General features: G+C 36.7%; 1 protein-coding gene across 4 annotated transcripts in view; it reads left to right on the top strand.

Moving 5' to 3' along the window:
- The window catches only part of LOC109095827 (leucine-rich repeat and calponin homology domain-containing protein 1-like), a 47,574-nt gene that overhangs the window by 30,058 nt on the left and 5,253 nt on the right, over positions 1-12,263 (top strand). For 2 of the 4 annotated variants that reach the window (XM_042731188.1, XM_042731187.1), the window contains exons 12-21: positions 56-133; positions 266-302; positions 1,491-1,604; positions 2,886-2,942; positions 3,206-3,262; positions 3,389-3,458; positions 4,423-4,536; positions 8,012-8,121; positions 8,402-8,539; positions 9,317-9,394. In XM_042731188.1, coding sequence (XP_042587122.1) covers positions 56-133; positions 266-302; positions 1,491-1,604; positions 2,886-2,942; positions 3,206-3,262; positions 3,389-3,458; positions 4,423-4,536; positions 8,012-8,121; positions 8,402-8,539; positions 9,317-9,394 — 853 coding nt within the window. Of the gene's footprint in view, positions 1-55; positions 134-265; positions 303-1,490; positions 1,605-2,885; positions 2,943-3,205; positions 3,263-3,388; positions 3,459-4,422; positions 4,537-8,011; positions 8,122-8,401; positions 8,540-9,316; positions 9,395-12,263 lie in introns of those variants that run through there. The other 2 variants (XM_042731189.1, XM_042731190.1) reach the window with 2 other exon arrangements.

The raw sequence follows: 12,263 nt of genomic DNA, 5'->3' as shown, positions 1-12,263 counted from the left end.
AACAATGTGTGTTGTGAAAGTACTATTGATTTAACTTGTTTGTGTTTGTATATAGGGTTAACATGAACTCAGCTGATCTCTCTGGTATTAAGCTCTACCCTGTGGAAATGGCTACAGTAGATGAGTCGCTCAAGTAAGTTACAACTTCACAGCTTAAATATTTTTCAGTAAATACAAAATAGTAGTAGTAGAAATACATTCAAATGCTGCTTTACATGTTACAGTTTTCACCAACAGCCCCATTATTGTTTTTGTCTTCCTGCAGTGGCCAAGAGAGTGACGAGGGTCAGGCGACACCTAAGGTAAACCACTGGTACATGTGTCTAAGTTAACATCAGACACATGTACAAGAGGACCTTACTGGTTCCTCTAAGCATCCTGTTCATTTCCCTCTTTATAGTGCCGCTGTAGACTGCAGTGTTTCTCTAGAGTTCCTCTGAGATCAGTGGGCTATTGTTGAAGGGTAGACCAGTTTCACAGTTTCCCAGGAGGATTGTCTTTCACACACCTTTCAGACTGTTTATGTGATGTCAGTTATGTGACGTCATATTTTACATAATGTGCTAGCAGCTGCAAAAATCCATTCCCTTCACCTAAACTGCTCAAAATTAAAGACAGTAGCCTCTCTGATCTGATTACAAAGCACTGTTTGATTTGTAGTACAAAATCTACAAAAGTTAGGGGTTGATAAGATTTTTTAATGTTTTTAAAAGAAGCATTAAAAATCACCAAGGCTGCATTTAGTTGATAAAAATTACAGTGAAACACTATCAGTAATATTGTGAAATATTATTACAATTTAGAATCACTGGTTTTATTTAAATAGATTTTAAAATAGATTTTTTGTTGTTGTTGTTTTTGTGATGGCAAAGCAGAATTTTCATTTTACAAAATTTTACCTTAGTCTTCAGACATGATTCTTCAGAAATCACTCTAATATAATAATAATAATAATAATAGTTAGTTTGGTGCTCAAAAATATTTCTTATTATTATCAGTGCTGCTTAATATTTTTGTAAAAATGATGATACAATTTATTTTCAGGATTCTTTGATGAATAGAAAGTTCAAAAGAACAGCATTTATTTATTAGAAATGTCTTTTTTGATCAGTTAAATGCATCCCTGCTGAATAAAATTATAAGTTTCTTTTAAAAATATCCTGCTGACCCCAAACTTTTGAATGGTGATGTATGTTGTGGCTTCATTGTGCAGTGGTCTGTTGTGGTAGTTTTTGTGTTGTCGTTTGTGTATGTACTGTAGATGTCTTTGCTGTGGTGTGATGTAATTATTTGGATGATAAGAAAATACTTCCTATTATTAAAACTGTAATCAACCGTAATTAGCCATGCTGTGCAGTAGCTCTGGTTAGCCGTGCAGCTTGTGTGTTATAAGTACATCAAGTTAAGCTCCTGGGCTGTTTTTACCAGCATGATGTGTGCTGTGGTTAGTGTCATAGTTTGATGGTCTTAAGAGCCGTGATTATCATTGGGCGGCTCCTGGAGAATGCTGGGAGTTCCAGAGGAAGAGACAGTACATTCTAGAACGGGCCCGGCTCGAGGCCCAGCTCGCATGTCAACAGTATGCCCTGCACATGGCACAACAGGTAATCTGACAAACTTGTCCTGCCATTCAGCCTATAGATGCATCCTGTTTGACTGGTGAACACTTGGGCAACGTGTGCAAGTCAAGTGGGGACACTGTTATAAAAAATGCAGCTGGTCTCTCAGAAATGATTCATCATTTGGCACAAATGTGTTTGTCATTTGTATGCAGTCCACTTTGTACCGAATTGCCCAAACAAATGGTTTAGATGTAGCTGCCATATACATGCTTTTAGTTTGTGCTGTGGTGACCTCATTCTCATTGTAGATGTGCTGTTGTAAACGTGCAGCTCATTCCTAGCAGACCCACGCGGAATCTGTACGCAGAACTCCAAAGAAAACAACGCAGATTTCCACAGAATTGGGGTTCTACATGGCCTCTGCATTTTTGTTCATTAAAATCAATGTTTTTGATTCTCTTGATTTTATTCATCTGGAAGTGACTGAATTATAAAAAGATGGTGTTCCATACCAGAATGTAAGATAAAAGATTGCAAAAAAAGGGCTGGAACCTTATTCTATTGGTTAGCATTGTAGTTTATAGTTGAAGAGATAGTTCGGCAAAAATATAATTTTCTCGTCGCTCATAGCATTCCCTGATGGCTTTCTTTCTTCTGTGGGATATAAAAGTAAACATTTTGAGAAATGTATTTGGCTAGCAACATTTCACAAAATATCTTCTCTTATGTTCTGCAGAAGAAAGCAAGTCATACATTTTTGGAACAACATGAGGGTGAGTGAATGATGACAGAATGTAAACGATCTCTTTAACATTGTTTTAAGGGAAAAGCAAGTTATTACATTTTGATTAAAGATTACAAAGGGGAAAATATTATTTAATGTGCAGTGGTGAATCGTTTTCAATAACACTAGAATTTGATTGCGCTGTCATCTACCACAAAGAGTGAAGTACTCTGTTTAGCATTTTACCAATTCATTCTGCATAATTCCACAGTGTTTGAATTGTGTGTGGTGCTGGATGCATTTGTGTTTGTTTATTAAAATTGCAGTCCATGATGTAACCTCCATGACTTCATAAATCACCATTTAAAAAAATATATATTTAAAGTAAATGTACTTCCATGGGGATTGAGAATCATGTTATTGTCTTTCTAATCTAATGAAAGAGGAAAAACAAACAAACAGAGTCTCGAGAAGGAAAGACAAAGAGTCATATGGAAGCAGAGAACAGTGATGCATTGTTTAACTATGTCTAAAGAGCTGGTCAGTTAACGTCTTACATCATCTCAAGAATCTCACAGACTGTTTTTTCTCACTCTTAGGGTGACGTGATTGGCCAGGAAGGATCAGGTGATATTTGTGAGAACCAAGTTACCAAGGTAAATCTTTTTGCTGACTCACAGTTTAATGTTACTATGGCTTTACACCATGTAATGTTATGCAATGAAATTTTACTTTTTTAAAATGGTTCAGTGCACTTATGCTGAATGTGTTTGTCATACCAGAGTCTCGAGAAGGAAAGACAAAGAGTCATATGGAAGCAGAGAACAGTGATGCAATGTTTAACTATGTCTAAAGAGCTGGTCAGTTAACGTCTTACATCATCTCAAGAATCTCACAGACTGTTTTTTCTCACTCTTAGGGTGACGTGATTGGCCAGGAAGGATCAGGTGATATTTGTGAGAACCAAGTTACCAAGGTAAATCTTTTTGCTGACTCACAGTTTAATGTTACTATGGCTTTACACCATGTAATGTTATGCAATGAAATTTTACTTTTTTAAAATGGTTCAGTGCACTTATGCTGAATGTGTTTGTCATACCAGAGTGAAGACAAAAACCCAGTTTCCAGCCCCACACTGAGCTCCCCTCCCTTTGGTCTGAAGCCCAGATCAGGTGAGAACCGTGTTGTTTTACTAACACACATGGTGCCAATGTGCTGGTTGGCATTTTTATGGTGAGGTTGGCATGGGTGGCGTTGCACTTTAGAGGATGGTGCACATATTGGGCTCTCTCATTATCATCACATTTCAGTAGTAAGAGGGCGGAAGTGTTTGTGTGTAAAGATCCTTTTGCCTGTGGCCAACACCTATTATCCTGTCAAGCTCATAAAAACCATACAATATTACAGTCAGGCTTTTTATCCATTCATTTTGCTGTTTAACATTACTCTCTTGGCTTCAAGGCCTGAACTGCATATGAGTAGGTTTAGAAAAAGCATGTGGTAACTGAAAATGTCCTGTATTTTCTTTTTATTTACACAGAGATTTTATATTTTAACAAATACCATTCAGTATTAATGTATACAGTTAAATAAACACACAAAACAGCTTGCTTCATCTGGATGCTGTTTAATTCATGTAGCTATTTGTTTAGCTGCCTAGAGGCTTCTTGTTGCTTCCCCCTCTAACATCTAGGCTAGCATTTGCATCATTATCTGTGATCTGTTATTTTTGTCTAACATTACCAGCAATATCATGTCCTGAGTCTGACAGTTAACATAAATAAGTCATTTGTACCAGGTGCATTAACAGCATGCCAACAAACTGGTACTGAAATCCTGCTAACGTTGAATTTGTTTTTGTTTTTAATATTTTCTCTTTTGTGTTGTGTTGTGCTGTATTTGCGTGTCATTTTACTTTGCATATCTTCCCGCTTCCTTCTCTTCCCTTTTATTTATCTGTTTCCCTGAACTGCTGCTTGCTTGTCTGCTTTTGTTACACACACTGCTGTTGCTTGGCACCCTCCTATTTTCTGATACCTGAAACTTCTACCTGTTTCCTGTGATTTTTCAATGAAAATTATTTGTTTGGCTCCTCCTCCTACTGGCACTATGCTTAATGTTGATACCTACATCTAGCTTCACCCTCTGTGCCGTGCTCGACTCCGCCCTGTCCCCTCCCCCTTACACAGGCCCTGCCCACTGGTAGAGACACGCCCCCTAGCCCAGCTGAAGGAGACATGCCAAGCAGTGGTAGGTTTGCTCAATGTATCGTCCTGTGCAGTCACATGCATTGCGATTAGTCTCTTTGTGTTTTTTCAAGATGAAATTGTTTTGAGTATTTTTATTCTTCTTATATTATTATTTATTATTTTATATTTTTAGTGGTGGTTGCTAAGCCTTTCAGTCAATATCATAGAGATTTTAATAAACCTTTAATTGTAAATATAAAATAATTAACTCATTTTCCACACTACTGGAACAAGAATAAAAAAGTTATTTTGGAATTTTTTGCCTTGGGCTGGTAAGCAACCACCCAGAACACCCTAGCTACCACATAGCAATGCTTTATAACATCCCCCCAAAAACACCTAGCAACTACTTTGTAACTCCCTACTGCATAGCAACACTCTGGCAACTTCCCACAGTACCCTAGCATGATGGCAGCAGATTTTGCTTGGGCAAGCATTACTCTCATTATCCTTAGACAATGTAGACATTTAGTCTGTCCGCCTTTTTTTCTTCCTTTAAAGTGCCCCATTATGCCATATTTAAGGTTGCTAATATTGTTTTATGAGACTCCTAAAACAGGTTTCTAAATGAGTCGTAAATTACTCGTCTGAAGCAGTTCAAAGAATCAGTCTCTCTAAACCCCTCCTTTTCGTGAGCCCTCACTGCTGTGATTGGTCAGGTGGCATAGTCCTTTGTGATTGGTCCAGAGCTGTAGAGTGATTAGGTGTGTTTGACTTCATGCAGCGCTGTGCAGACCGATCGGCGGCTGACTTGAACCAACTCAAACCGGCTACAAAACCACTCCAACATGAAACGTCACCCACACCACGTCACGTGTGGCATCAAAGTACTGCAGTAGCGTTTCGAGAGCAGCAGCTGACTCAGCTTGCGCGGTTTCTCAAGCGCGACTGCAGGAGCACTGATGACAACACAGCTGTTTCACGATTGTGAAAGCCGACTCTTTTTTTTTTTTTTTTTTTTTTTTTTTTTTTGTGATAGACAATAACTTTATCATGCACTGTCGGCTTTACAACTTTGCAGATAGTTCATGTTACAGCTACATGACACACTGCATGAAAGGTAGTATTCAAAAAGGCATAATAGGGGCACTTCAATGCTTTAAAATCCAAATTTAAAAACGATACTTGTTTTTCAGAGATGGCTGAATACTTCAGCCTACTGACTGACATTTCCTATTTGGCTAAGAGAATTTATATATTTTCTAAAAGTTCAGATGTGTAAGAAATGAATAAAGAAATGCGTACGATTCACTAGCAGCCAGTGAAAGTTGAAAAATGAAAGATTTGTCAACATATAAGCACCTTCATGTCATTCCAAACCTGTATGAATTTCTTTCTGTTGCACAAAAAGAAGATCTTTTGAAGAATGTTGATAACCAAACAGTTTTGATGACCATTGACTTCCATTATATGGACAGAAAAGCGCATGAGACATTTCTCAAAATATCTGTCATGTTCCACAGAAGAAGTAAAGTCATAGGTTTGGAACAACATGAGGGTGAGTAAAGAATGACAGAATTAGCATCTTTGAGTGAACTGTTTCTTTTAGCTTAGTATACATTTTTCACTCATCATGTGTAGACGATTTTTTTTTGTGTCTGAAAGTAAGAAAAAGTGTTTCTGAGGTTTGTGGTGTTGTGTTGAAGGGTCTTTAAAAACACGGGAGTTAGAGAGGGGATGTGGTTGAGCTGAAATTTGGGGTGGCCCAGTGGCTTTAAATGGAGCTTTGTGTATTTATAGAGCTGCTATTTTGAAGCATTAGATAATGGCCCCAGAGGGAAAATCAGACCTCCATTTAAGTGGAAATGCTTTCAGAGGATGAAAAACTGCCAGGAGACATCTGTACTTACTCATCGTCTTGCGAGAGAGAAAGAGGAAGAGGGAATGATGGAACGAGAGAACAGTTTACTAATGAATAGCTCTGTACTAATGGTAGTATTGAACTTTATTTTAAAACTTTATTGAACCCATATGGAATCTGGCGCCTTTTTACGGGATCTAAACAAATAAATCTGTGAAATGTTTTTAAACATGAAATGTCTACACTGCACTACACTCTTATTGATAGTTAAAATCATAATCAGATTAGCCAAACAAGCACTTTATGAATGCTAGTGTGTTCAGATTCTACAGAGGTTTATTTCTGTCCACAAGAAAAATACTCCTACACAACTTGGAGAATTTGTATCTTCCTGTTGGACGTCAGAAATTCTCCTCAGTGTGTTTTTTTCTGTCTGTGAAGTGTCTTTAAGTGCACTTTTTGTCAATAAATTTCTGGAATACTTGCTGTCTCTTGCACACAGTGAAACAGTAAACATGTGAAAGAGTCTTATTTTTGCCAATACAAAGTTGGTTTAGGATGTGTGCTGCTCTTAGAGTTTAGAAAAGTTGAGACAGAAAGAAAATGTAAGAGAAAGACACTTCGCTTTAAAGGGTTAGTTCACCCAAAAATAAAAATAAGCCCATAAATTACTCACCCTCAAGGCATCCTATGTGTATTAGACTTTCTTCTTTAAGACTTATCCAGTTGGAGTTATATTAAAAATAATTTTTGATCATTCAAGCTGTTTAATACCACTCAGTGGTTGTTGCAGTGCTTCACACCAAAAGAAGTTAAATAAAAAGTGCCCATCCATAAAAAAAAGTGTCTCACACGGCTCCGGGGGGTGAACAAAGGCCTCCTGTAGCAAATCGATACACACACACACACACACACACACACACACACACACACACACACACACACACACACACACACACACACACAAACAACTATCTAAGCTATGAAAGTTAGCTGTTTAGACTTCTATTGTTTTATATACTGATGGGTATAAATAATATATTCTAACCCTGACTTTCTTTATTTATACAATTAGGGAAAAATTTATTGATTTTACATTTACCTCACAGATTTACCTCACTTTTGGGTACAAATGTGCACACACACACACACACACACACACACACACACACACACATTTTTTTCTAATGCTGCTCAGAGATGTCTAATGTGTGCGTGTTTTAACTGTGAGACAGCAAAAAGATGGATTAATGTTCTGGAACAATATCCTTTTAATTTTCCCCACATACTGTCCTCTTTCGTTCATTTCTTCACAGGATGAGAGGTTATGCAACTACAGAAACACACTCAGATGTGTGGAATGAAGCATTGTGTTCTTGTCTTTCTCAATCTCCCTCTTTCTCTTTTGTCTAGAGCTCCCCCTAGTGTAAAAAATATAATATAATGAAGACTATCAGCTGTCACATTTGTCTCATTCCCTTAGGAATTCAGAATGTTCATTGTGATGTAAATAGACAATGAAGGCAGCTTGTCATTTAAAAAAGTAACAATGGCTACAGTAATAACATTTGATTACTGTTTAATGATGGATGTGAAGTTAAAAGAAAGTGATTAAATGAGAGTGAGTCTTATAATGTGCTCTGTGCATACTGGTGACGCTTCAGTTGTGTGACAGTGTTTTTCAGGACGCACAAGACTCTGGAATCAGTGGATCCTCAGTTCACCATGAGGAGAAAGATGGAACAGCTCAGAGAGGAGCTGGAGCTCATAGAGCAACTACGAGAGGTATGCAGACACACTCACACAGAAGCTAAGTATGTAAATTAACTGTATAACACTTTCCAAACAAAAAAAATCAAAAGAAGAAATTTGCAAAACAATAGATATACTGTTCAAAGTGAAAAGGGGGTTTTGGATATTTTTTGTCAAATGTTTTAAGGGTGGCACAAATATCCAAATTATTCTAGCTACTGTATATATGCATCTTTTTTTTTCTCTATTTTGACTAAAATATTTGTATGACTAAAATGTTTTATTTATATCCCAATCATGTTGATTTTTCCAGAGTATTGAGAGCAGACTGAAAGTAGTTCTTCCTGAAGATCTGGGCTCTTCTCTCATGGATGGGGTCGTGCTTTGTCACCTAGTCAATCACATCCGGCCGCGTTCAGTGGCCAGTATCCATGTACCATCCCCTGCAGTGGTGAGTCATCTCTGAATTATCCACACATTCACACAAACACTATAATCTTCTATTTCAAAATAAAAGTGTTTGCATATATTTCGAAAATATATTTAATATTGTGAAATACTATTATTTAAAATAATTATAAATTGTTTCATTTATTTAACAGTAATATTGTGAAATACTATTATTTAAAATAATTGTAAATTGTTTCATTTCAAAAAACTTTTCTGTTTGAACATTTTAAAGGGGTCATTAAAGGCCTCTGTTTTGTTTTTTTTTTTGTTTTTTTTGTACTGTTCTCTGAGGTCCACTTAAAATTTTTATCAAGATGTTTACATCAAAAAACATAACTTAGAAGTAATAGGCTATTTTCTGTCCTGTTTTGACCCCCTCATCAGAATGCTATGTTTGAATAGGCGTGGCGGATTGTAGACTCGGAAGTAAACACCCACTGCTATGATCGGCTAACAGTTGTGTGTATGACAGTTACGTCCTTCACAGATGGATGCTGCCATTTGGGTTAAAAATGCATAAATACTCAGTACAAACGATATGTGAAAAGATCAAGGGAATTTTGGTTTCTCAGTTCATGAACCCTTCAATTGTATTTTATTCATGTAATGGCAAAAAACTTTTGATCAGTTTAATGCATCCTTGATGAATAATAAAAAATTAGATTTTCCTTAAAAAACATTTGAATGATAGTGCATGTGTTTGTTAGCCTGAAGTTTGTTAACCTGTTTCTCTCTCTCTCTCTCTCGACATCTGTATATGGATACCCTAAACCTTCAGCCCAAGCTTAGCATGGCTAAATGTCGCAGAAATGTTGAAAACTTTTTGGATGCCTGCAGGAAAATGGGAGTCCCTGAGGTGAATATTTCTTTTTTTTATGCTAGATGAACTAGATCTTTTTCTCAAGGGCCACTGTTTGTACAGGTTTTGCTTAACTAGTCTCTTATGTGCAGTCCTAAACTAAAAAGATTATTTACTGGTATTGGTGGTCAATAAGAACAATTTATCTTTAATTTGTTCTTTAATATTTATCTTTAATATTGACAACAATATTTACTATTGTTGTCCGGGTTATTTATTTTAAATATATTATAATAATGAGAATTTGACAAACACTGTCTGACAGTTTTGGTCTTTCCCCATATTTCCTACATAGAATAATAATTTGCTGTATTAAAGCCAATTGAGCTGTTTTGCATTTAAGGCAATTTCTACATAATCTTATCCGGTGAAAGATTCCTGTAATGCTGATTCTTCATTTATTACAAATTGTAACTAGTGCTTCAGTGAAGTGTACTGCTAATGGGGAATTTCCTGTTTAATTTAGAATCTGAATCTCAGGCTGGAAAAGTTGTCCGGTTAGTTTAATTAGAGTTTGTCTGACAATAAACCTGTACACACAGGGCCCCTTGAAAACAAATTCTGGTAAAATACATGTTATTACTTGACTGACTTTGTTCATTAGCCACCCCTAATCTGATTGGTTGAAGCAGTCGAGATTGCCTCACACTGCTCTCTGATCAGTCACGCCCTTGAAAACGTTTTGGAGACATTTCTGCCTTGTTTATCAGCTTCAAGAAACTTCTGAACCTTGGTCAGTAGATGTTGGGAAAACTGATCAAAGAACAGCATTTAAAGGCACTTTCTTCATATAACCCTACTAGAGCTGCATCATGGCGTTGTATTAAGATGTTATCATCATGGCTTCAAGCTTCAGCATCCATTTCTAGGGATCCATTCCATCCTGTTAATGGCTCTGACCTGCTCTCTGATAAATGATCATGTTTCCTTGAGCTGTGACAGAGAATTGCAGTGTACTGATATGCAGACAACGGAACATAACACATGAGTAGAAAGAATTTGTGTAAATTGTTCATGAAACCATTATTTCATCAATTCAGTGTGACAATTTGTGTAATATATTGTCCTATCCAGATAAAGCTAGAAGCAATTACAGCTATCACGTCCTTGAAAATCTTTGTATGTCTTAACTAGCCACAACGAGCACAATGTCCATGTTCCCTTGAAACATGGACAACATGTTTGTTGTCGATATGATGCATCTCTTTTTGTGTGCAGGAATCAAGTGAGGGTTGTTGGTCAATTTTGGGCCCACTTTTTTTTTTTTGCTCAAACTGTGCAGAAGTTTCTAGTGGGTATGCCGCCCTACCCACTAAAAATGGTTGAAGTACCATATCCCTGTTGAAAGAGCTGGTTAGGTATGTTTTGAAGCATGGCTGCTGGTTTGAACTGGTTTAAGCTGGTCATGTGCTGGTCCTAAGCTGTTCCTGAGCAGGAGCTAGTTTCTTAGGACCAGCACATGACCAGTTAAGAACCAGCTTAAACCAGCAGCCATGCTTCAAAACATACCTAAGCATACCTTTTCAACAGGGATCAATAGCCTTTCTAGAAGGAACCCAGATGTTGTCTTCTGCTTTACAGGTTGAGCTTGGTCCAAGCCATTTCTAACAGGCTGTTCTGATTAGCGTGTCATACAGGAAGCTTTTAGTTGTCATAGCTTGTGTCTGTAGTAGCAGCAGCTACTACGAGTCTGCATGGCAGCTAGTTTTGTCACCATTTGTCTTGTGTTTGCTATCTCGATAGCTGATGTTTATCAAGCTAGTTTATTCTGTTAGCGTGTTTAGGGCTAATGTGGCAGGCCTTGTTTGTTCGGTAACTTCTGGTTTATATATCATTGCCTTGTTTATCAACTTAGTCTAGCTGGTGAGTTATGCAACAGTCTAGCTTGACCTGCTCTGCTCTTTACTGGTTTTGCAGCTCTCTTGCTTTTTATAATTTTTAACGGCTGTAGCTTGACTTGTGCCTGGCATACGCTCACTACTGTGCATCCGCTAAACACCATGCCACCTGTGCACCTGCTAACAGCATCTGCCCCAGCACTCCTCACAGACTCACACCAGCCACAGCTGCCTCCTGAACGAGAGACAATGACCTCACTGGCAGAAAACTCTTTTTCAGAAGGCAGTAAGAGGGTCGTTCTCAGAAAATGATGCCATTTGTGCTTGAAAGTCTGAGGGTTTGTGTTTTTACTTCATTTTATAGGGTTAAAAATATGATTTAGGAAAAATAAAAGAAATAAATGTATTTAATGAAAAAAGTAATTAATTAAAAATAAGTCACACTTTATTTGTTACTAAGATTAGATGACCATGTTCAGGTTATTAGACAATATTAGTTCAATGGCCAATTTTTTAATAATCACAGAAAGTTTATAATTTATACACTTGTAATTTGTACACATTGAAATATCATATTATTATGTACACTACCATTTAAATGTGTTTTTTTTTTTATAATTTATACATGTATTCAGCAAGTATGTGTTAAATTTATCAAAAGTGACAGTAAAGACATTTATAATGTTGCTGTTCTTTTGAACTCTCTATTCATCAAAAAACATATTAAGCAGGACGACTGTTTTCAACACTGATAATAAGAAATGTTTCTTAAGCACCGAATCACCATATTAGACCGATTGCTGAAGCAAAACAAAAGTATTTGCACCACTCCACATTATTTAGACAATATTCTCTTGTTTTCTTTCAAATAAAAGAATCACTGTTTTTGTGATGAATAGATGAATTATTGATGTGTGTGAACAAATAATTGAAAATAAATAATTGAAAACCTGCAATATACACTTACCCCGGTTTGAACCATCTGGTCAACAAAGACACAAATATTATAATTTAATTTCCTTAAATAT

The sequence above is a fragment of the Cyprinus carpio genome, chromosome B9 (genome assembly GCF_018340385.1).
Source record: "Cyprinus carpio isolate SPL01 chromosome B9, ASM1834038v1, whole genome shotgun sequence".
Taxonomy (NCBI): Eukaryota; Metazoa; Chordata; class Actinopteri; order Cypriniformes; family Cyprinidae; genus Cyprinus; species Cyprinus carpio.
Note: the sequence above shows the minus strand (reverse complement) of the source record. Positions and strands in the feature narration are given on the sequence as shown.